General features: G+C 50.4%; 1 protein-coding gene across 14 annotated transcripts in view; it reads left to right on the top strand.

Moving 5' to 3' along the window:
- Positions 1–23,629, top strand: part of LOC138823651 (receptor-type tyrosine-protein phosphatase F) — a 91,464-nt gene that overhangs the window by 26,792 nt on the left and 41,043 nt on the right. For 8 of the 14 annotated variants that reach the window (XM_070017107.1, XM_070017109.1, XM_070017116.1 and 5 more), the window contains 3 exons: positions 11,202–11,390; positions 16,790–16,807; positions 19,517–19,627. In XM_070017107.1, coding sequence (XP_069873208.1) covers positions 11,202–11,390; positions 16,790–16,807; positions 19,517–19,627 — 318 coding nt within the window. The remainder of the gene's footprint in view (positions 1–11,201; positions 11,391–16,789; positions 16,808–19,516; positions 19,628–23,629) is intronic. The other 6 variants (XM_070017108.1, XM_070017111.1, XM_070017113.1 and 3 more) reach the window with 1 other exon arrangement.

Genomic DNA, 23,629 nt, shown 5'->3' with positions numbered 1-23,629 from the left:
CATCTCTGCCACCTCCAACCTTGATTTCCCCTCTGTGACCTGGAGGAAAGTATTTCTGCACTGTCTCCCTGCTGTTGGCATCTGCTCCAGCAGGGAGTTATCATCCCTGTCCTGGCATTTGGATAGTGGCCAAAGGGCTAGAACTATGGCTTCTGTCCTGGAGGGTAATTTTCTGGGGTTCTCAGGTTGGTAAGCAGGGACTCCTTGGTAGCATTGAAAGAGAACTCACTGCAAGTCATTAAGTCCAGCTTCTCTGGCTGAGGAACCTTTCTACCTCCACCACTGTCCTGTGAGCTTTATATTTTAAAGGACTGAGGAGGATGAGGGTGGTCATCAAGAATGTGAGGGGAGGAGGCTAGTTATTCAGACTTGCAGAGTCTCCATTAGGAATGGCCTTCCTGGTCAAGAGTTTTTCTCAGGACTTGGGGTTTATGTTTTTTGTTTGTTTTCATGTGGTACTGGAGATGGAACCCAGAGTCAAATTGAGTTGAGCTGTCATACCACTGAGCTATATCCCCAGCCCAAGGATTGGGTCTATATGTGTGTGCCTCTGGGTTGTGGTAGGTATCCCATAAGGCTGGGAGAGTGTGGGCTAGGTCTCTGCCCTGTTTCCACTCCCCTGGAACAGAGAAACTGTGGGCCTGAGTGAGATCCTCTGGCTGCTGAAACACAGCACCTGCAGCACAAAATGCTGTATGTGTAACTTTGACCAGCTTTGGGTTTGGCATAAAGGAGTTCCTGAGGGCCAGACCAGGTCAAGGGACCACCCGCCCTAACCCTTCCTCCTAGGAGGCAGGAAAGCTGAGGTGCCAGGAACTGGATGAAAGGATAGCGCTGGGGTAGGGTCAGGGGACAGCCAGGATCATTATTGGCAGGAAGCCCCTATAGGGTCCAAGGAGCGGGGGAAGATGAAGCTCTTTGGGGGCTGAGAAATAAGGGTGAGTCTCCTACCCAAATCACACTGGGCATGTGCTCCTCAAAGCATTTAGGTGTGTGCACCTGCTCACCATGAGCTAGGTACTTCAGGACTGTGGCTGAGGGGCTGCTTGGGGTTTCCCTTGTTCAGGAGCAGATTCTGTGTACCTCCCCAAAAGGAATCCCTGCTCTGTAAGTCCATCCAGTATCCTCTGCTTGCTTTGTTCCATTCTAGGCCTAGTTCTCCTCACACCAGCTCCCTTCTCTTGGGCTACTCCCACTATAGCCCCTGGGGACAGTGCCATGCCAGGTCTCTCATGTTCTCTGCACTGTGCTCCAGAGCAGGACTGCCATTTCCACTGTGGATTGGTGAGCCCCAGGTGGCTATTCTGGGATGGGGATGGCCAGTCCTGTGCCTTACCATCCTGGGAGTGGAGTTGGAGGAGGGGGGTGAAATACAGACCAGGGGTACTCAGCACAAGCTGGCTGGGGCTGAGCCTGTCCTGGGCTGTGACTGGGCTAGCACAGGGCCCCGCCGCCCAGCGTTCCTGTCTGAGTGGTAATTGAAGCCATTAGCGCGCCAGCCTCTCCCTCGCCGAGTAATGGCAGGAAAAGCTCTTCTCGCTCTGCACTCTTGAGGCGGCGGCTGAATCACTCCCCCTCCAACCCGCCCGCTGCTGCCACTGAGACAGAGAATCTGACATTTTCCCTCATGAGGGAGGGGGTTGGGGGAAGGGACACAGGCCTTTCTTCTGGGCCTTTCCTTCTAAGATGTGGGGGTAGGGAGGGTCTTCAGCTCACATCTGAAGGTCATGGATTTGCCAGGGGCAGTGGGGTCTAGGCCAGGCAGAACTGTAGTCAAGAAAAGCTCCAAGAGAAGGCCAGCCAGGGATGTGGGCTCTGTCCTAGTAACTGAGTAGTTCTGAAATGGACACCGATGAAGGAAGAAAAGGAGGAGGAAGAGGAGGAGGAGGAGGAAGAGGAGGAGGAGAAGGAGGAGGAGAAGGAAAAGGAAAAGAGAGAGGGCGAGGAGGAAAGAAAAGAGGCTGTGGAGCTGGGATGAGCTGTTCTCACTTGTCCTGGGGGCCTGGTTCCAAGTGCAGGTGACAACATTTGCCTTGTCATGGCCACAGCAAATAATGTGCTCTGTGTGGTGTGGCTATTCTGTGTGCCACTTGTGAGACAGTGTGCCACGTGTGAAATGTGTGGGTGTGGTGTGAAGCAGGCTCTGTGCATGTGCATTCCTCAGGCAGTATGCACCACAGAGGGGTGTAAAGGTAAAGTGTAAAGTGTGAGTGGGTCATAGGCAGTATGTACCTTACAAGCTGTGTGGACAGCAAAAGGGGGTCAGCGGCCTGAGCTGAATGTGCTGGTGGAGGTTAGAGGTATATGTCCAGGCTCAGTGTCTCAGACCTTCAATATCCCTGTTTGTATCTGTTGGTCAGCCAGGAAAGCTGGACAGGGATAGACAAGGGGCCACAGGCAAACAGGTATTGAAGTGTGGTCAGCGTCTACAGTGGCGCCTTAACAGTTCCTGTCTAGTCAAGCCAAGAGGGAGATATCAGAACCCTCTCTTCATTTGTCCTTCCTCCCTATACCAAAACTAGGCTCCTCTCTGCCTGTTCCCATCTAACCTTGGTGTTTTCTAACTGATCAAGATCACACCAGGAGTACAGGACCATGCTACAGGAGTATAGCTGTCTGCATGGAGTGCTTGCCGTTGCCTACTTGGGGAAGGTTATGGGAGGAGTGACTGGCAGTTGTGTGCACCAGAGGCCAGGGTGGGGCACTAGGCTTGGACGTCCAGGTTCTACAGTAATTCTAGGACCTGGGTGATGAAGGCCTCTTGAAACAACACTCCCTCCTCACTCAGTTCCTTTTAGGAACAGCCCTAAGGGACAGATGTCCAATAAAACAACATATGTCCCTGTCCCCTGGGCTGTGCCGGATGGGTGTGTTCCAAGGGAGTCATCTTACCTAGGCCTGTCTGTTCCCTCCACTCACAGTAGAGTGTCTTGGCCCAGGCCTGACTGACTGATAGGTGAAGAGAGCTACCATAGACAAAAAAGGTCCTAGAACTTGAAACCTAGACTACCCCCTCTGTCCTGACAACTGGAGTGTAGGCATTCCCCTGTCTAGTGGTTATGACCTGTGACCTGTTGTTCTGTCCTCTGTGACCACAGAGGATTTCAGGACCATGCAGACATGAAGTTCTGGGAGTGTAAGAGATGCCAGATAGGTCAACGCTGCCTGGGGGTCTTGAAGATCAGACCTTGGGTTTCTCAGTCCCTGCATCCTCCATTTTTTCTAGTAATGATCATCTTCAAGGGCCTAAATAGACTCCCATGATGTGGAACTGCTGTTTCTTCTGTTAGGTGTAAAGACAGTACCTGCCCTGGGCCCTGCCTGCCCTCCCAGGCCTCCCCATCCTCCCCATCCAACCCTTGCAAGGCCCAGTTTCTGTCTAGGCCTGTTATGTGCCTTGCTTACGCTCCTCTCTCCAAACTTAAAATGACAGTGGGGCCAGCAGATCTGGAAACAGCTCTCCAAGTTAGTTGGAGGGTTTTTTTGGTTTGTTTAAGGGTTGGGTTTGTTTGTTTGTTTTTTAAAGCCTCTCCTGGGGCTTGAACTTAGGTTCTGGGCACTGTCCCTAAGCTTTTGTGCTCAAGGCTAGTGCTCTACCACTTGAGCCACAGCTCTACTTCTGGCTGTTTGGTGGCTAATTGGAAATAAGAGTCTCACAGACTATACTGTTCATGCTGGCTTTGAACATCAATCTTCAGATCTCAGCCTCTTGCGTAGTTAGGATTACAGGTGTGAACCACTGGCACCTGACCCAAGTTTTTTTTTTTTTTTTTTGGTCGGTCGTGGAGCTTGAACTCTGGGCCTGGGCGCTGTCCCTCAGCTCTTCAGCTCAAGGCGAGCGCTCTACCACTTGAGCTACAGCGCCACTTCCGGTTTCCTGGTGGTTTATTGGAGATAGGAGTCTCACGGTCTCTCCTGCCCGGGCTGGCTTTGAACCGAGATCCTCAGATCTCAGCCTCCTGAGTAGCTAGGATTACAGGCGTGAGCCACCAGCGCCCGGCTTGACCCAAGTTTTTTAAATACCCTTGAATGTAAATATTCTCCAACTTTGGTGCCCCCTCCCTTGCCAGAGGAGAGAGGCTTTTTTGTTGCTGCTGTTGTTGTTTTCCTGTAGACAGGATTTTTAAGGGAACAACATGACTAAATTTATGAATTAGAGAAATCACTGTGGATACAGCGTGCAGTAGAATACAATTGAGCTATCAACTATGGAAATTAGGAATATCACTATTCCAGACCAGCCACAGCAGGAAGTTAGGGAGACCCTATTTCAACAAAACTTCTGGATGTTGTCATGTACACCTATCATCCTAGCTACACTGGAAGCCAAAGTAGGAGGGTTGAGGTCCAGGTAGGCCCAGGCATAAAAACATGAGGCCCTTCCTGGAAAATACCTAAAGTAAAAAGTGATATGAGTGTGTCTGGATCCCATGCCTAGCAAAGGATAAAACCAGGTTATGATAGCAGTGAAAGATCAGTACAGCCCAGGTGGGAGCTGGCATTGACCTGAACCTGAATATGGGTAGAAGAGAAAAGGGGATGGGAATTAGAACCACCAGCAGGTTAGGAACATAGAAGCCATTCTAGCTCCTGTGATATCAGAGAGAAGGTAGGGGCTGCCTGGGTTCTTGGCTCCAAGGCTGAGTAGACAGCTATGCCATTTTCTAAATTTCAAATACTGGAGGAGACCCAGGTCTGAGAGGGCAAGTTGAGTCCAATTCAAATCTTGAAACATAGTTGCACAGGCATCTGGACAAGGATATCAAGGAGGCCTGGTATGAGTTTGCCTGGCACTCTCAAGAGACATCTAGAGATGAAATTGAGAGGGCCAAGAAGTGACAAATCTCAGGGAGCCAGAGCCAAGATAGGAGAAGGAGCTGCAGAAACCAACTAACTCTGCATGTTGGGAGAATTCCTGAGCGATAGGAGGGAAGCCAAGAGCCAATTGTGAAGCCTTGGAAAAATATGTGAAGGAGGAAGAGAGAGGCCAGGCAAGAAGAGCAAAGGGAAGTGTTTTCTGGATTTAGATCTCTAGAGTCGTTGACCTTGTTGAGCATTCTGTGGGAGGCAATGGGGGTGGCAGCAGGGCTACAGGGGGCTGAGGAGAGAGTGGGAGGCTGTCAGTGGTCTGGAGTGACAGAGCAGGGCCTGAACCTAGGGGGTAAATGGATGAAAAGAATTTCCCTGCAGCAGGACTGAAGAAGGGGAACTCCAGAGGAGGGTCCAGTGTGAGCCATTATATGACCAGAGGGAAGCCCCTGGGCTCACAGGGTATGTGTGGTAGGGAGGCCTCATCTGCCAGGTTGAGTAGGGTGATATAGAACACCAGGAAGGAAGCCTGAGGGAGGGGGGATTACTGAGAGGAGGAGTCCGTGGCTGCCGACAGGCCCCAAACAGCTCAGATTCAAAAACAAAACAGGCTTTTAAGATGCCAAGTTTGATGAAATCTGAGTGCTGGAAGAGGTGGGAGTTTTCTCTTGGAAAAAACAGCTGAAAATCGAGACTGAAAACTGCGAAGGGAGATGGGCCCAAGGCTCCACAGGCCCCCCTTATTGCCTAGAAGCTTAGGGTTGGAGCTGGGCTCTCAAGTGAAAGTTGGTCTGGAAGGTCTTCTGCTTGCTAGGTAAGGTGGGGATATAGATACCCAGGGACCAGACTGATGTGGTCTTGGCTTCCTAGGAATGCCTAAAGGCCAGAGGGAACTGGCATCCCTACTACCCACAAGGTTTCCTCCTGGTTTTTGTCTCTGTGTCACCAGACACATGTGTCTGGGCATATGTATCTCTGAATCTACATGTCTCCACATGTGTGTTTTCATATGTCTGCCATACCACCTCTGGATTTGCTAGTGAGAGTGTTTCCACAGCTGCTTGTCACCGCAGATGTGTCCCTCCACATGCACACATAGGTTTCTATTTTTGCACCTGTTTCTTTCTCCATACCTTTCTCAGAGTCCTTGGCGGAACATGTTTCTAAGATAGGATGAGGCCAGGTCCCACACTCATAGGGAAGAGGGTCAGGGTTACAGATGCTGTCACTCCAGGGAGCCTGCATCTGTGCATGAGTGTGTGTACCTTCATTCATAGAGACACCATGAAGCTGGGTAAACACGGGTGAGGAGGTCATGCTGACAGACGGCGCTGCCTGCCCCCAGACCCTGTTGGGCTGGCACCTCCATCTGTTAGCTTCCCTGGAGCAACCCCCTCCCTTGGTCCAGACTCCGCCCCAGACATCACAGTGAGCTGGACAAAGAGACCTGTGTGTGCTCTCTAGGGTGCCTCCGCAGCTTCCCACCCCCCCCCAACCCTCAGTCATTGCACACTGGCCTCATCTATCAGAACACATGCCCCAGCCCCCATGCTGCTCCCTTCTACTCACAGCCTTGGCTCAGGCAGCCCCACCAAAGCTCTCTGCCTCCCAAGCTCCTATATTTGAATCTCTCTCCCATCAAGCCAAGATAACAGATGAGTGGTAGACTCAGATTGATCAGCCCCATTGCTGCAGGTCCTCAGCCTCAGACTCCCCAACAGTTCCCCCACTTGCACACATACCCTCTCCTGTCCTTGTGCCCTGGGGCAGCAGAAACTCTTCAGGGAAGGGAACACGTCTCCCAGCTTCAGTGGGTTGGGAACAGAAGCCATTCATGCATGCATATCTGCCCCTGTGGGGCAGGGAAAGTGTGTACACTATATGAGTGGCTAGAGGTAGGTTGCTGGTGGGTTCTAAAGCTCTAGTGAGCTTCTTTTCTTTCTGAGGGACACTTGTCCATGTGTCCAGGGCTTGGCCTGAGACAGATAAGGCAGGCATGCGTCTTCAGAGGCAGCTTGAGGGCCTTCTGAACTGTGCCCCCCCAGCCCTGGGCAGAGATGATCATGCCCCATTGGTGGATCCTGAAAGCCTAAAGGGAAGGATTCCCCAGATCTGGGAGCTAGGGTCTGTGAGAGGGCTGGCCACTCCGCCCATGTGGAGGCGGGAAGGGCGGTGCCCAGCCAGGCCGCAAGCAAGCTGGCAGCTCAGATGTAAGCACGCTCGGCCCTTCCGCACTGCCTCTCCGCTGTCACCATGGTTACCTGGTGGCCTGGAGGGGGGCGGGGCTCTCCTGAACAGGCAAACCTTGTGCAGACAGGATGCTGGTGTAGGGGCTTCAGTAGGACCTGTGCATCCTGTTGGAATGTGGGTTCATGTCGGGGGTGTCCACATTTAGGATGGGGAGCACTGTAGCTCTCTTTGCTGGAAAAGCTGTTTGTGTACAGGAGGTTTGCAGTGGAGTCTGGGAACTAGCTCTGGGCTTAGTGTCATGGTGGGATTTGGTTCCCTCAAGAATGCCCTGCAGCTGGGCACTGGTGGCTCACGCCTGTAATCCTAGCTACTTAGGAGGCTGAGATCTGAAGATCATGGTTCAAAGCCAGCCCAGCTCAGGCAGGAAACTCCGTGAGACTCTTTTTTTTTGGGGGGGGGTCCGGTTGTGGGGCCTGAACTCTGGGCCTGGGCGCTGTCCCTCAGCTCATTACCTCAAGGCTAGCACCCTACCACTTGAGCCACAGCACCACTGCCGGCTTTTTTCTTTTTGCTTATGTGGTGTTGAGGAATCGAACCCAGGGCCTCAGGCATGCAAGGCAAGCGCTCTACCACTGAGCCACCTTCCCAGCCCTTCCATGAGATTCTTTTTTTTTGTTGTTGTTGTTGGTCATAGGGCTTGAACTCTGGGCATGGGCGCTGTCCCTCAGCTCTTCAGCTCAAGGCGAGCACACTACCACTTGAGCTATAGCACCACTTCCGGTTTTCCGGTGGTTTATTGGAGATAGGAGTCTCATGGTCTCTCCTGCCCGGGCTGGCTTTGAACCACGATCCTCAGATCTCAGCCTCCTGAGTAGCTAGGATTACAGGCGTGAGCCACCAGCGCCCGGCTTCCGTGAGATTCTTATCTCCAATAAAGCACTAGAAAACCAGAAGTGGTACTGTGCTTCAAGTGGTAGAGTGCTTGCCTTGAGCTGAAGAGTGCATGGACAGCGCCCAAGCCCCACGACTGACAAAAAAAAAAAAAAAAAAGAATGCCCTTCACCTCTCTCCCCTGACCCTGCCCACCTGCTTTCATCCAAGCTCCACCTCTAGTTTAACAGAGTGACCTTGGGCAGGTTTCTAGCTTTCTCCAAGTCCCCATTTCCTCATATACCTCATATCTGTTTGATAAAGATTAAGTCATTTTGTAAAGCATTTTAAGCATAGTACTTGTGATGTGGTAAATGCTTCATGCAGGGAACCTTATATCCTTTGTATCTGGGCCTCAGTTTTCTCCGTTGTTGATAGGTTTGGAGTGACATCAGCCTGAGGAATTAGGTCTATCCAGTTCTCACCCCTGAATGGTACTGATTACTCTCCACCCAGCTCCAGGCGCACCACAGGCATCAGGGAAAGACTGCTGCCTTTGCAGGGTTTGGATGTGCTGGAGGCCTCTAGGTAGGAGACTTGACAGCAGGTCACCTCACCTCTGAGGGGCTAGAGTCCTGAGAGACACCCACCCCCTTCTGGAAGTGGCAGAAGCCCAGTCTTCCTACATTGCCTAGAAGTCTAGTTGGCAGAGGGGCCAGGCTTTTGGGTCCTGCTGTTTTATGGACAGCTCTTCACACTTGCTAGTTTCAGGCTCTGGTGGCAGTGCCTAAGGGATGATCTGAGCCAAGGACAGCCATTGAGGGCGTGATAATTGAAGGAGGAAAATTAATTGTCCTTAATTTGGCATAAATCCCAAAGACCTTCCCCGTGTCAGGAATTCAGAGTAGATTCCTGAGACATCGTGCTGCAGGCATTTGTACCGCTTTCCTTCTCCTTGATCAGTACCTTGCCTGTAGGAAATAAAAGCTAGTTAACTCCTGGACTCTTACTCTGGCAGGCTTTTTCCTGTACAACCCTCTACTTTGCTCAGGAGGGCTGAACAGGTAGAAGTGAAGCTAGTTTGGTACCCTGGTACCCTGTCTCTAAGCAGCCCCAAGTATCCCCTCTCTGCTACAGGTAGTCTTAAGAGAGAACCCTGGGCCCAAGGCCTTGCTTTGGCTTTATGTGAAAGAAAATGATGGCAGGACTGAGAGAAGTTGTTGCCCTGCTAGGTGCATCTCAGGTCCTTCTCTTTTCTATCTTCTCTCTGTTCTCTTGGCACTGTTTAACATTATCCTTTTAAAAACCAGAGCTGTAAGTCAGGGCACTGTGTGATCATACTTACAATCAAGGCAATCCTGACTTTATATCTGGAATTTATAGGGCTTCTAGTAGATAAGTGTGTAGCCAGATCCTTGGAAAGGCTTAGGAGACCAGACCATGCTAGGAGTCCTCCTTGCTCCTCTAGACTGAGACCTCTTCTGATGAACTCCAGTCCCTTTGGGAGCAGCAGGAGTCTTGGTGGAGCTCCCGGGGCTCTAATGGCAGATAAATGTATCTTGACCCTGCTAGTTGGAGCTCCTCCAGCTTTGTCTTTTGCCTGTCCCCATAATCACTCCCCCTGGGTCTCCAGAGCCTCCAGGGAAGACCAGCTTTACCAGCCTTTTCTTTATTCTCTTCTGAGGATGCCATGTACTTTTCCCCTGACATAGGAGCTTGACCTCAGCAAATGTTCCCATTCACCAGGCCTGTGGAGGAAGATGCAGAACCCAGAACTACAGAACCCAGCTTCTTTGCCAGTAGGATAGGCAATCCCAGGACTTCCATTGGGGTATGCCTGGCATCCACACTGGTACAGAGGCACTACTGAGTTCTGGAAATCACTTTTTTTTTTTTTTTGTTATTGTTTGGTTTTTTTCCCAAGGGGGAGTACTTTTACCAGCCTAGGGTGGAAAAGGGGAGCGCAGGTCCTAGTCTCAGTATCTGTCTGCCTCAATGGTTTACACTTGCTAGTCACAGTAATGTCCCCTAATATGTTAATGTAGGCCTTCTGGTAGTGTGTGTGTGTGCGCGTGCGCGCGCGCGCGCACGCACGCACGCACACATATGAATGCCCGTCCTGGGACTTGAACTCAGGGCCTAGGTATAGTTTTTGAGCTTTTGTGCTCATAGTACTATACCACTTGAACCACAGCTCCACTTCTAGCTTTTTGTGATTAACTGAAGATAAGAGTCTCACAGACTTTTCTACCCAGGCTGGCCTCTAACCACATTTCCCAGATCTCAGCCTCCTGAGTAACCAGGATTAAAGGCATAAATCACCAGTCCCCAGCTCTCCTGGTAGCTTTACAAGATGAGCATTTGAACCCAAGTGGTCAGATAAAAGCAGAGATACCGGATAAAGAACACGCTCAGGCCCTAGTGTTAATACTGGTGGAGAATGGAGTCCGACTTCCTGTACTAGTCCAGGGCCTGCCCACCCAGCTTCAGCTCTTCATGTTTCTCAGTGGTAAAGAATGGGGTAGCATAGCCTCAACTCTCAGCTCATTAGTGCTGCTACAGAAGTCCATGTACAATGGGAGGACGACAAAGGACAACTGCTGAGATCCCTTCCTGTTGGTCCCATGGAAGTGACACCTTTGGGAGCTACTCCCTGCTATAGAACTGAGAGAAGAGGCCAAGAGTTTCACCTTTGGTGTGTTCATAGAGCTTTTTAATCTTCTTAGCTTACATATACTCAGACATAGTTCCCAGACCTGACCAGGGTTGGGACTGCACGAGAGAGAAGGCACGGTCAAGGCTGCAGTAGAGAATTGGTCAGGGTCAAGACCTGAGTTAGAAGAGGATCAGTGATAGAGCAGGGTACCCAAGGCCAGGGATCTTGGCTCTGCCACATGGTGAAGCTGAAGGGGATGCAGGCAGAAGAGAAACACTGCGGGTGCTAACAAGGGAGTGGAAGCTTGGAAGTACAGAGCCTGGGGCAGAGTTGTGGCTGTTGCTGTTCTGCGAGCAACCCCCTCCCCCAGCCTGGTGTCCATGCAGCATTTTCTGCTGCAGCCAGCAAAGCATTGATCCTTGTTTTTCCCAGGACCTCAAGAGATAAGTGCTGACATCTTCAATCTGAGAGGATGCTTCTCAGACCTGGGAACTGACAGGGCAGGGGCAGGGCCCATGGCAACCCCTGTCCCTGCCAAAAGGGACTTAAGAAGACTCATTCCTCATATCAGGGTAGGCCTCATGCCTACCCTGGAGTCAGGGGAAGCTTCCTCACTGAGAGGTCCTAAGAGGCAGACAGGGTCAGCCCTAATGTGCGCATTTTTATTTCTCTTCAGAGGAACAGCTGCCATCTGGGTTCCCCTCCATAGACATGGGGCCTCAGCTGAAGGTGGTGGAGAAAGCACGTACAGCCACCATGTTGTGTGCAGCTGGCGGAAATCCAGACCCTGAGATCTCTTGGTTCAAGGACTTCCTTCCTGTGGATCCTGCCGCAAGCAATGGCCGCATCAAACAGCTGCGTTCAGGTGAGTCAAAGGCCAGGGGCCAAGGGGCTATGAAGACTCCAGAGAAGAGTTCTCGCCACAACCCAGCTCAGCGTCCCTCTTAGGCCTCGGTCAGCTTCAGGCTGACTCTCCAGGGCTCAGCCACAAACCCCTCTTCTCCCCTGCCCCTTAGGGTGGGCTGCATCTTGCTACAGGCCTACCTGACCCAGGAAAGGGGAACTGGTGTAAGAGCTTTGTTGCCAGCATGTGTCATGTGGCAGCACAGCAGGCTCTGGAAAGGTGTCTTGAGAATACTCATCTACTTTCCCAGTAGCCATCCTGGGGTGATGCTTCTCTGCTTTGTTGGATGGCAGGGATTAGCTGGGGAAAGAGGCCAGAGATGCCTGATTCATCAGGCTTCAAATGGACCTCCGGGGCCTGGAACTAGGGGGACTTGCTGCCATCCCTCAACCACATCAGAGTCACCTGTCTTCTCTGGAAGTCTAAGTTGAGCCAGCTTGGAGCCTTCAGAACAAGGATGCCATTGTGACTAGGAGGAAGGTGTCGCCTTGATGATCGATCTGCCTATAAGGCTCCTGCCAAGAAAATTGATTCCGTTTTTGTGGGAACAGAGCATGTGGGAGAGGAGGCTGGAATCAGCTTGGCTGCATTCTGCATCTGCTGGCAGCTTGGGCTAGACCCATAGACCTTGTTCCAGAAATCCTGCTAGCTCTGGGAAGGTGGGCCTTGAGTGGTGCAGCCAGCACTGGCCAGAGCCCCTGCTGCCCATCAGCTGTGAGGTTGGCACTGAGAAGAAGGATGTGACTCTGTTTCTCTCAAGATGCTGCTGGTTTCAGAGGTTCCCACCAGTCCCTGAGGTACCAGTCCCTCCACATCAACTCCCATCAGACCCACACCTTCTTGGTGCCTAGGGAGAGGAAGAAGAGATGAGCTGCCCAAGCAGGACAGGATTCCGGCCCCATACACGGCCGCCTGAGACAGCCCACGAAGTGTTAGCTCATTTAATTTAATTAAAACTCAACAAGATGGAGGCAGCTGTAGCGCAGTTAATTAAAACAGCCATAATCAAGGCAGGAAACAGTCCGGCATTTGTGGTTGCTGCCCAGCGCTGCACAGCAGCCGGCATGGCTTAGCTCCTTGGCGCTCGCTCACAGGTCCCCCAGGCAGGCTTCCCAAGCAGGCAGATAGTCCTCCCAACAGCCTAACCCCTCCCCAAAATGGCATTGACTGTCTGTGGTAGGCAGTAGTTCTGGGAAGACTGACTGTCTGCAGCATTTGTTCATCAAGTATTTATGTAGTGTTTGCTGTGTGCCAGGCCCTGTGCTTCTCATTTCCTGCCCATTACTCTGCTGGATTGCTCCAAAGCCTCTGAAGCTTCTTCCTTTGTCCTCAGTAGTAGCTGACAGCCTTCCTTCCTTTTTAGCCATTCCCTCCCACCTTCCCCTGGGTCTCTGCCTCTCCTGGCTCCTCTACTACCTCGACCTTGTAGCTCATACATATCTGTTTGCTGGTTTCTTTAGTCCAGGACTCTGAGAGTCTTAACTTTGCCCTTTAGACGCCTACCCAAGCAGAGTGCCTATTGCACCAAGAGCTTCAGCTGCACACCACTACCTGAAACTCCTACTTCTGCCTCCCCAGCCCAGACAGCCTGTCAGAGTTCAGGACCAAAACTCACTCAGTCCACTTTTCAACTATTACTTTTTCTGCAATGAGCAGTTACCTCCTTCCCAAAGCCATGCCCTTTTTCATTGGCTTTCTCTCTGAATGGCAGCCACTGAACCTGAAACCTGGGAAGCAACCACTTCCTACTCTAGTAAGGAATCATGTCTTCTTGATGTATAACCCATGTAGCTCTCAAATTGGTCCCTTTCTCTTCTTTCACTATCTCCATTCTGTCACAAGGCACTGAACACTGCCCTCCCTACCTCCAGTCTCTCCCTGCAAATGTGGCAGGATTTTCTATCCTGTTCTCCTGTGTATTGACAACATTGGTGGACCTTAGGTCTGTGACCCTGGACCATGCCTATGTGGTCAAGTGCATACTTCAGGCAAGGCTCATAAACCCTTCTGGCTCTTCCCCTGGCCACATCTCCAGCTTGATATCACCAAGTCCCAGATGCATCCTCACCAGCTCTGTAGCCTCAGTTAAATTAATTCCTTTGAGATCGTGAGGTTTCTTAAGACAGTTGACAGTTGGTGTGAGTTTTCTACCTAGCCTAAGGTAAAGGCTCTTTGGAGGGAGCATTTCTTACCTTCTACCACTCCCCCATTTGTACTGACCTCACTGAGCCATCCTTGCTCACTTCCTGGCCTCTGCTTATCTTTAGTTCCTCCACTTGAAGGTCTCTACTGTTTGTAGCTTTAGCTCCTCCCTTAGGACTCATCCTGCTTCATACTATTTTTCATCTGGTTCCAACCCTACTTACCTAGTCGGGGTACTTCTTGCAAGAAGGGCTTGAGACAGATTTTGCTTGGGGAAGTGGCCTCTTGACCAGCACAAACAAAACTGTAGAACAGGTCTCTAAGCATTTGCTGAATAAATGATTTTATAAACTTGGTCTTTGGTACTTGTACTTAAGACTAATATCTGCTTTATTTTATTTATTTATTCACTTATTTATTTCCTTTTCTTACACCTGAAAGCTGTGACCTAAGGCTCATAAATGAGTCTAGCTCTTGGTATAGAGCCATGTAACTCTTCAGGAGTCTTAGTTATCCTTCCTCTGTAGGGTACCTACAAGTTGCTGGCCTGTGACCCTTTACCCCGGTAGCTTCATCCCTGTCCTTTTAACATTTAGAAGGAAACTGAGGATATTCCAGGGATATCTCTTCATGGAGTGGATTCAAGCCCCTAAGCACTGTTTCTTTACAAAAATTTCCATGGTTTGTGTGTCACCAAGAGTTTGTACTTTCTGCCCTTTTGTTGTCACTGTGTCTCCTGAAACCCTGGGAGGTAAGTCAGGCTGTGATTTTTATGCCCACTTACAGCTGAGTTAAGGAAATCACCTAGGCTCACATAAGAGTTTAGGATCTAGCAGCTCTTCTAGGCAGTTACCCCTGGGTATAGTCCAAACCTAAGAACTGAGGGGAAGCTGGACCCCACTAGGACTCTAGAGTTAGACAGTTGCATCCTTCCCCATTCCTCCAGCATCTGTGACCTGAGCCGTAGCATATCAAACCAGGGTGTGGCCCAAGAGCAAGAACTGGCCAGAACGTGATTAGCAACATGTACTACCCAAGGTGAGCTCTGCTTGACAGGCCCATTCCTCACTAAAGTGAGCTAACATGCTGCCAGAGGGCCATGTGAGCTTGAGTGGCCCAAGAGGAGTGAGGCTAAGCATGTAAAGAATAGCAATGGAGTCATGAGTGGGCAATGTCAGCCATGAGCAGTCTCACCTCTGAGTGGGGCTCAAGGCACAATCCTGGGAGCTACTGCTAGCCTATAAGCTCTGTCAAGCCTGAACAAGGCCCTGAGGAGACTTCCTTTGTTCCTGTGTAGCCTAACTGTGCAAGCTGCTGTCCCTGCCACTCACTGTAAAGGACACTCTCACCCAGAGAGTTGTCTCTTCCACACCCCCAGTATCCACCAGCCTTAAGAACAGATGGCAGGGCTAGAGATATGGCTCAAAGGTAGAGTATCTACCTAGCAAGTGTGAAGCCCTGAGTTTAGTTCCTAGTACCACCAAAACAAAACAGACAAGGCAGTAGCATCTGGCTTTGGCTCATGGTCCCCTAAGGGGGGATGCTTATGACTCTTCATTCTGCTGGCTGGATCCAGTCTAGCCAGAAGTACCTCTTCCTCTACTCTATTCTGCTTTTGGCTGGGACTGTCCAGAAGAGTACATTCAGTGCATGCTCACAATTTCCTATTGGCCCTAAGCTTATTGACACTTCTTAGATGAGACTACTCCTAGGGAAGCTGACTCTTTGGGTCTGGCACACCTGTCTTGTAAAATGGAAAAGGCAAATTCTCAGTTTGGTGGGGAAAGTATAATCTGAGAGGGAAGCAAGTTAGACCTTAGAATAGCTGAGGCCAGGTGTCAGTGGTCCTAGTCCCCTAATGTGTATTATCACCCTGTCCACCACTTTACTATATATTAAATATTAACACTGAGATCTTAAATATTTAAATAATTTAAATCTTAAATAATTTAAAAAACCTGTTGTATGTTAGTATAAATAACATTTCTGAATGGAAAAGTTATACTTTTTTTTTTTTTGCCAGTCCTGAGGCTTGAACTTAGGGCCTGGGCACTGTCCTTGATCTTCCTCCTTTTGTTCAAAGCTAGGACTCTACCACTTGAGCCAGAGGGCCCTTTCCGGCTTTTTCTGTTTTTGTGGTACTGAGGAATCAAACCCAGGGCTTCATGCATGCTAGACAAGCACTCTACCACTAAGTCACATTCCCAGCCCAAAAGTTGTACTCTCTAAAACAAAAGTTTATGAGGATAACTTCCTTGTTTTACACTTCTACAAATCTCTTTTAATTTGGGGCTTTACAGCAGGCATTTGGATCCAGTATCTGCTTTTACATTCAGCCTATTATTGTATCAATCTTTGTAAGTCCCCTGGAAAACTCCACTGTGTATTCATGAAGGGAAGAGGCTGCTTACGACAAATAATTTGTTAGTATTATAGGAATGATGTTGATCTTATGGACCCTCTGAAAGGTTCTCAGAGGTCTTTCCCTAAAGACCTCTAGACTACACATAAAGAATCACTGTGGGGAGGAACTACTACTAAGGCCTCATAGTTAACCTGGAAGTGGAGGGAAATGCCTGGCCTCTGGTTCTGCTTCTGCCTCTGGCTAATTAGACTAAGGGAGGTCAGTTGTCCCTCCATTTCTAGTGAGACTAGGGTCCTGGGGGGAGGGAGGGTGGAATTTACAGAGAATCTTATCACTGGGTTGAGAGTTGATTGAGTGCTGTACCTCCACTACCAGCTTCCAGGATTGGTATGTCTGGTGGTAGGTAGCCTATGCAAGCAGTCCCCTTAATCTTTCCTCCTGCCTGCTTAAAAGCCCTGGTTTGGTTTTGGTAAGTGTTCTATTTGCCATCTTACCCTACTGTGGGATTTGGTTGGCCTGTGAGGTATTGGTGCCTCTTTTCTTTCCCTTTCCCTCCATCGGCCCAGCCATCAGGGTCTGCAGGAGCCCTGACTCACCTTCCTGACTCCTATCACCCCCCAGCCCTGGTCACCAACTCTCCCAGCAATACAATGCTAGTGACCTTGGGAGGACATGCTTCACCCACCTTAGCCTGGTGCTTGCTCACACATCACCTGTGTCCACTAAACTCAGGCCTCAAGTATGCTATATATTTAAGGACCTTTCTTGTGTTTTATTTTATCTGGTTTGGCTTTCCTTCCTTTTGTACTAATGCTTCTCTCTAATCTTATTTGCATTCAAATTACCTCGCCAGGTGGTTCACCAATCAGAGGTAAGAATGCTGTCCGTGCATCTCGCCACGCCTCTCCACTGCCGTCACCTTCACTCCATCCAGTCCAGTCCGTCACCTCCCCATCCCCATCCTGACCTCTCCAGCCTCTTCATTTCCAGCTATGGCCCCAGTACCACCAACCACCACACACCTCCACTCTCAGTCATTCCCTCCTGTGAACTCATCCATTGCAAGTCTGAATGTGGAGACTCGAGCTGAGCCCCACCTGCCATGGCAAGCCCTGCTGCCCTGGCCTTCCAGGCAAGCCACACAAAAAGGACTAAATCAATCCCCCCAGTGAGGGCCAACCTGTCCCCTGAGCTGACATCGATAGAGAAGCTTCCTATGAGGTTGAAGAGCATTACCAAGCCTTTCTCCACAAAAGCCTCCTTTTTCTTGAAGACCTCAACTATTACTTGACTTCCCCTATAATATTTTGGTCCTGTAATTGAATGAGGGTCAGCCCTTAAATCCCTTCAGCCCAGCAAGGACTGGGAGGAACATTCAGTGCTTAAGACTTGAGATGACACAGAGAAGTAAACAAGCTCCAGCATAACTAGGTCACCTGATCTATCAGCTTGGTGCTGCCTGACTACAGGGCCCTGAAACTTAGTGGCTAGGATGAACAGACTCTGGACTACTAATGTTCTGGATTTAAGTGTTACCACCTCTGTGACCTTCAGAGAAACTCTCTCAGGAGTCTGTTTCCTTCTCTTTGAATTAGGTGCACCTACCCACAAGTCCATGAGACCTCGAGGAAAAAAAGTGAGGATCTGAACTGTGTCTGCCATATGCAGACCCCCTGTAAAATGATAGCTTATCATTTTTTCTGATATTCCTCAGTGTTGAGTTTAGAGTTTGAAGTCGGCCTTCTCAGAATAGAAATTGAGGCTAGGAGGAGCAGTTGCTTCTTTTGATACATCTTATCATCCCTCCCTCAGGACAAAACTCCCTTTTCTTTGGATCCTCCCCCACCCCTCTGGACTCCCTTGTACATCCGATCAACAGTTGCTGACCCAGCATTCTGTGATGCTAGGGCTTGGCACCAGTACCAGATTTGGCAGTTTCCTTGTGCAAATAGGTACAAGGTCTGTGTTGGGTCTCCTAACCAGTCTTAGGCTTTCATCGCAGGAGAGCTTCCTTCTCCTGTGAACTAGAATCCTACCCAGGTACTACGTCCTGCTCCTAGCCTTCGGTGACAGCCACCCATATCCCTGATACCCCTAATAAACTGACCTGAGGGCAGCCCTCACCAGCCAGGGGCCTGACCCTCACCTGCTTGAATGAACATTTTCTGTAATAATGTCCATCCATCCCATAAACATAACTGTTGGTTGCCTGTCAGGGCTGTTCTTACAGTAGATGGGTGTTTGGCATGTCCACTGGGTTCTGATAATCCTTGATGTCAATGGGAGTGAGCTGAAGTCAAGACTCTAGAGATAGGCCATCACTTTATCCTTGCGCACTGATGGACATCCCTTCTAGCCCCACCTCCAGCTGCTCCCAGATGTTCTAGTGTTCATAGCTTTTGCCAAGTTGTAGATAGTAGAAGGTGGACCATCATGAAGAGCTATACCTTGGTCACATAGTAGTCTCTCCTTGGCCCTCGTATGTGAGAGCATTGCTTGGAAGTCTTCCTGTGATTCCTATTCAGTCCAGCTAGGTGGGCTTGGCAACTTCTATCCGTCCTGTGTAGGTGTGATCCTCAGCTATGGCCCTGGGGTGGGAGTTTGGGGCTGTTAGAATCATTTCAGTTGTTCTGTGCAGGAGGTGATTTTCTGTCAGACTGTGTCCTGTGGGGGCTAATAACTGTCCATTGGACTGTCCTGTGTGGGTGTAATTGTCTGTCAAATTGTTCCAGGGAGGGGATTGGTGTTTGTGCCATGGGGTTCACTGTCACAGACAGCTTGCCCAGTTTGTTTTCACAGTTTTTTTCAAGCATTTACTGCTGGAGCTGGGGATTGACAAAGGGAAATGATCTTCCACCTTGGGCTTTCCTTACCTGGACTTGCCAGCATGAAGCCCAAGCCCAGGTTTCCTCCACCCTCTGGGAGGGTCCTTTTCAGCTGCCTTCCTTACCCCACCCCACCCCCTTCCTGGCTCCTGTCTGTCCGCCTGTGGCCAGAGCAGCCCCTCAGGGCACTGGTCTGAGTGAGAACTACAGCCTCCATTACCCTCCTGAATTATGCAGAAGCTGTGGTGGGTCGAAGCACTTTAGTGGGGACCAGGCGGAGAAGAGGAGCCGGAATGGGTGGGGCCTACAGGGGGTGGGGGTAGAGTGGGTGGAGAAGATGGGGGCTAGAAGCAGAGGCTTTCTCTGACAAGCCCCTTCCTTCCTTCTGGTGGCAGAGTGTCAGGCTTTTGCCCACTGAGGGCTTCCAGGTCTATAGGTCTGGAGGTTGGCAGGGATGTGGGTCCAAGAGATGATTACTGATGATTCTTCTAGAGAATCAGGAGATGGGACACTCCAGTTAAGGGTGAGGTTAGCCCCTGGTGAATCAGAGATTGTGCACCAAGTACTACCCTGGGTTCTAGCCCAGAGGCCACTTGGCTTGTGTAGGTGAGCTTCCTGGAAGCAGCACAGGTACAGGACAGCCCAGGTGAGCTGCAACAGCTGCTCAGCACAGCCACACATGCTGTCAAGAGCACCGTGTTCCAGGCTATGCTCAACATGTGCCATGGCTGACCTCTCCTCTGGTGTCCCCACAGGTGCCTTGCAGATTGAGAGCAGTGAGGAGTCAGACCAAGGCAAGTACGAGTGTGTGGCAACCAACTCCGCAGGCACACGGTACTCAGCCCCTGCAAACCTGTATGTGCGAGGTAAGAACCCAGCAGTGCCGGCTCCTATTACTTTAGAGCTGAGCTGTATTTGCCAGGCATTCTGTCTGGAGCCCTGGATGCAAATGCTTGAGGGACTGCCTGGGGCCCTGTCTCTCCCCTTCTCCTCCTCTTTCTGCAGCAGCACTAGCAGCCACAGCAGCAGCTCCCACTGGGCAGACACCAAGCGTGTGCCACTACTTGCCTTCCTTCCCTTCAGGTCCTTGGGGAAACACACAAACAACCCCTACACCCACCCCTGGGAGCATTTGTATCTCTTCTAGGTTGTTGCTGACTGGGCGCAGAGCCCTGTGGGAGTCTGGAGACTTCCCAGCAGACTTTTCTGTGTATGTGTGTGTGAGTGTGTGTGTGTGTGTGTGTGTGTGTGTGTGTGTGTGTGTGTGTGTGTGTGTGTGTGTGTGTGTGTGTGTGTGTGTGCAGGTACAGGCACATATGTTGTGTGTTAGTGTGCACGTGTGGCCTAGCTTTCCTTCTATCTGCCCTCATACCTATCTTAGGCTCCAGGGCCACTCACTCTAGATCAGTCAGGTCTCAGGAATGGGACCAGGTAAACCTGTCCCCTGAACCCTTCTAGGAGGAACCTATTGTTTTCCATCACCAGCCAGACCCCTCATGTGGGTGGTCAGGCGGAGGAAGCTGTGAACCCCTCTGGATCACCATGGGTGAGCAACAAATGTTTGTTTGGGTGTTCCGTATAGGAACTAAGAAGATACTGTGCTTTTCAAAGTTATGTACATAGCAGAGGGGAATGGAAACCATTTTGGGGTATCCAGTCTTTATCCTACTTACAGCCCAAAGACAATAAAACTGACCACCTTGGCCCCTCCTGAGAACAGGGTTGGTGTGCACAGTTCCCAGGAAGAGTCATGAAGCCTTTTCTACCCACCTGCTGTTCCCTCAGCCCTCCTGAAGGAAGGATAGTTAAACTGTCTTGGCCATATGCTAGTGGCTCCCACCTTTAATCCTACCTATTCAGGAGGTTAAGATCTAGAGGATCAAGGTTTGAAGCCAGAACCTTGAAAAGTCCACAGGATTCTTTCTCTGCTCAGCAAAAGAAAAAAAAAAAGGCAGACAGGAGATGTGGCCAGAGCAAGAGGCTCTGAGTTGAAGCTCTAGTACTAGCACCTCCGGGCCTCCCAAAGAAAAGAAAAAGAAACTGTTTTTACTTGGGATTTGTAGAGGAAAGGAATTCAGCTTCCTTGCAGTCACGTTAAAATCATTTTAATATAGCTCTGCAAGGGGTTGTCCCATTGGCCCTACAGTACAAGACAGTGTCCTGCCCTGCTCTTTAGGGCCATTTGGTCAGCCTTGCTTACTCAGAGCAGATAGAATTAGACTGTCAGCAATAATACTTACCTGCTGTGTACCAGGACACAGGGTAGTTCAGAAGAGGCCATTGGCTGCTAGCCCATTTAGTGACCCAGTCAAGCTGAGGAGCCATTTGTGATGGAGAAACTGTGCCCCAGACAAATGAAGTCACTTCGTGGGTGTGGGTATGGGATAGAAGTCCCCACTGCCCACCTTGTTATCAGGTGTCCTTACCAAGATTCTGTTGAGCTGACTTGGTGCCTGTCTTTGGCAACAATTTGAAGACAGAGAAACCAGGAAGGAGTACAAATGGTTGAGTAGAGTAGAGTTACAAACAGCACAGCCTTCACTTCACTCTGATCTAAGCCGAACATTTGATAGAGGGACAGGAGGCAAATCTCAGATTAATAGCTGGAAAAAGCCTTTGCAATGGCTTAACTCCTTTGACCGCCCCCTTGACTGGGTCCTTTCCCAAAACACTGAGGGATTGAGAGTGTAAAGGTCTCAGGCCCCAATTAGGCAACCCTGTCTGTATATGTTTGTACCAATGAGAGGAGAGGCCCAGCAGAGAATCTATCCCAGGCCAGCTGCTTGGGTATTGCCATATGGGCTTATTTGGGGTGATGGAGCTGCCAGAGGCAATTCTGAAAGAAGAGAAGGCCCAGATCCAAGATGTATAGAGCCTGTGTCATCCTCCTAGCTGAGCAACCTTGTCTGATGTCAGTCATGCTAGCTCTAGCCCTGGAGATAGGGTAGTGGTTATCTTTCAAGGTGGCCTTAAACTAGCAGTAGGGACACTGACAAAGGAAAAGGAAGTCTTAACCTCCACCAGCTGGAGCATCTTTGTCTACAGAGCCCCATCATCTGCACAGTGGGCTTAGACAGGATCCAAATGATTCCTCCCATGACCCATCTCTCACCCACCACTCTGAATTTATCCTGCTGGCTCCATTCCCAAGACCCATTAGCAGGGAATTTAGGGGCTCTTCTTGCCAGGGATGCTAATTCAGCCAGCCTAGTTTCTGCTGTCCTGTCTCCCCCTCCCATATTTGTGGGCCCTGATTTTTAAGGACTACTCCCTAATCTTCTGTCCCCAGGTCCTATTGCTTGAGAAAATTTCTACACAGCTAAAAAGTCCAGCTCCCTGAGACCCTTGCCTCAGGATTCCCATACTTTCTCATCTCATATATGGCAAAGTCTCTTGCCTTTTGTCTCTAGCAGTGCTGGCAGTCCTTCAGCCCCAGCTAGTCTATGTCATACTGACCACCGGCTTTCTGGAGCCCTGTTTATGGTGGACAGCCATGGACGAGCCCCTAGTTCCAGCACACTGGCTGGAACCCACCTGTCTCCTAGCACAGAGCTTTGAGGTTTCCTTTCATAATGGCATCCGTCCCTCCTCTCCCTGCAGAGGTAGAAGGCTAGGTCCTAGCTCTTGTCAGGGCCTGAGTCTCTGGATTTGGGTTGGTATGGTCTGCAGCCCCTAGACTAAGTAATTCTTGGTTACAGAGGGCTCTCTTGTGCAAAGTAAGATACTTAGAGCATCCCTGGCTGATTAGCCAGTAGTGACAGCCCTTAATCAAGCCAGTCTACATAACTACACTATTTAGGCACTGCCACATGCCACCTAGGGGCAAATTACCCTGTAGAGCCCCTCTGCTCTGGATCAGTAATTTCATTGGCATTTGTCTCCATTGGTTTCTCTCCTCTCTCTGTGTCCATTAGCTCCTAGGCCTCATCTCCTCTTCAGACTTAGCTTCAGTGTCTTCCTCACATCCCTTCTCTGCTCCCCAAACTCAGGGCTCTCACTTCCTCCTTGTACTGCTGTGTTCCATGGGACAATATAGTACTCATAAAGCTCCTGGCTCAGTGCCAGGCATACCGGGAGCACATGAGGGTCAGTTGTCCTCTGTTATTGTTAGACTAGCACTGAGTAGGGGATGCATCCTGCAGTTATGTCTGACTTTGTTCACAGTTGCCCGCAGCTCCACCCACAGTCTAGCAGGCCCAGGCATGCTAAGAGGACCAGCCTCTTTCTGTCACCATCTGACTCTTTTCCTGAGTGATTCATTCTCTCCTTCCATCTACAGTGTCTCTCCTTCAGTTCTCACCATACAGCTGCCAGGACCAGGGTGGAGTCCTGCCTTCCACAGAGCCTGGCCTACCTGTATCGAGGCCACCACCCTTCTCATTCTCTACAGAGACCTGGCTGCTGGACCACAGCTGCCTAAAAAAGGCAGGGGCAATACTGCAGACCTTCTCCTCACAGGCACCCAGATGGGGGCTTCCTCAAGCTGCTGGGGGTCTAGGGGCTTATGTGCCTTGACGGGCTGGTGGGTTGGGTGGACTCTGACCCGAGTCCAGTCCAGTTCACTGGGTCTGTCTGAGCTGTGGGGTGTGTATGAGGGTATGGGGACTGGCCCATGCTCTCCTTCCACCCTTGGTGTCCACTTCTGCCCTTGGCGTCCCTGGCACCTGCTGGTGGGCCCCAGCCCTGTCCACTGTGTCCTCCATAAGTCCTGAGTCTTTTGTGAGCAGCGTGGTCATTGTGCACTTGTGTGCACATGTGTGTGCAAGGGGACACAGGAGTCTTGTCTTGTCTCCGTGCTGTGTGGGCAGATGAAGATTGGCCTGTTTTTACTCTCTCTGTGTTTCTCCTTGTCTTTTTTTTATTCCCTC

This window comes from Dipodomys merriami, unplaced genomic scaffold (genome assembly GCF_024711535.1).
Source record: "Dipodomys merriami isolate MVZ:Mamm:240054 unplaced genomic scaffold, mDipMer1.0.p SCAF_121, whole genome shotgun sequence".
NCBI classification, from domain to species: Eukaryota; Metazoa; Chordata; class Mammalia; order Rodentia; family Heteromyidae; genus Dipodomys; species Dipodomys merriami.
Note: the sequence above shows the minus strand (reverse complement) of the source record. Positions and strands in the feature narration are given on the sequence as shown.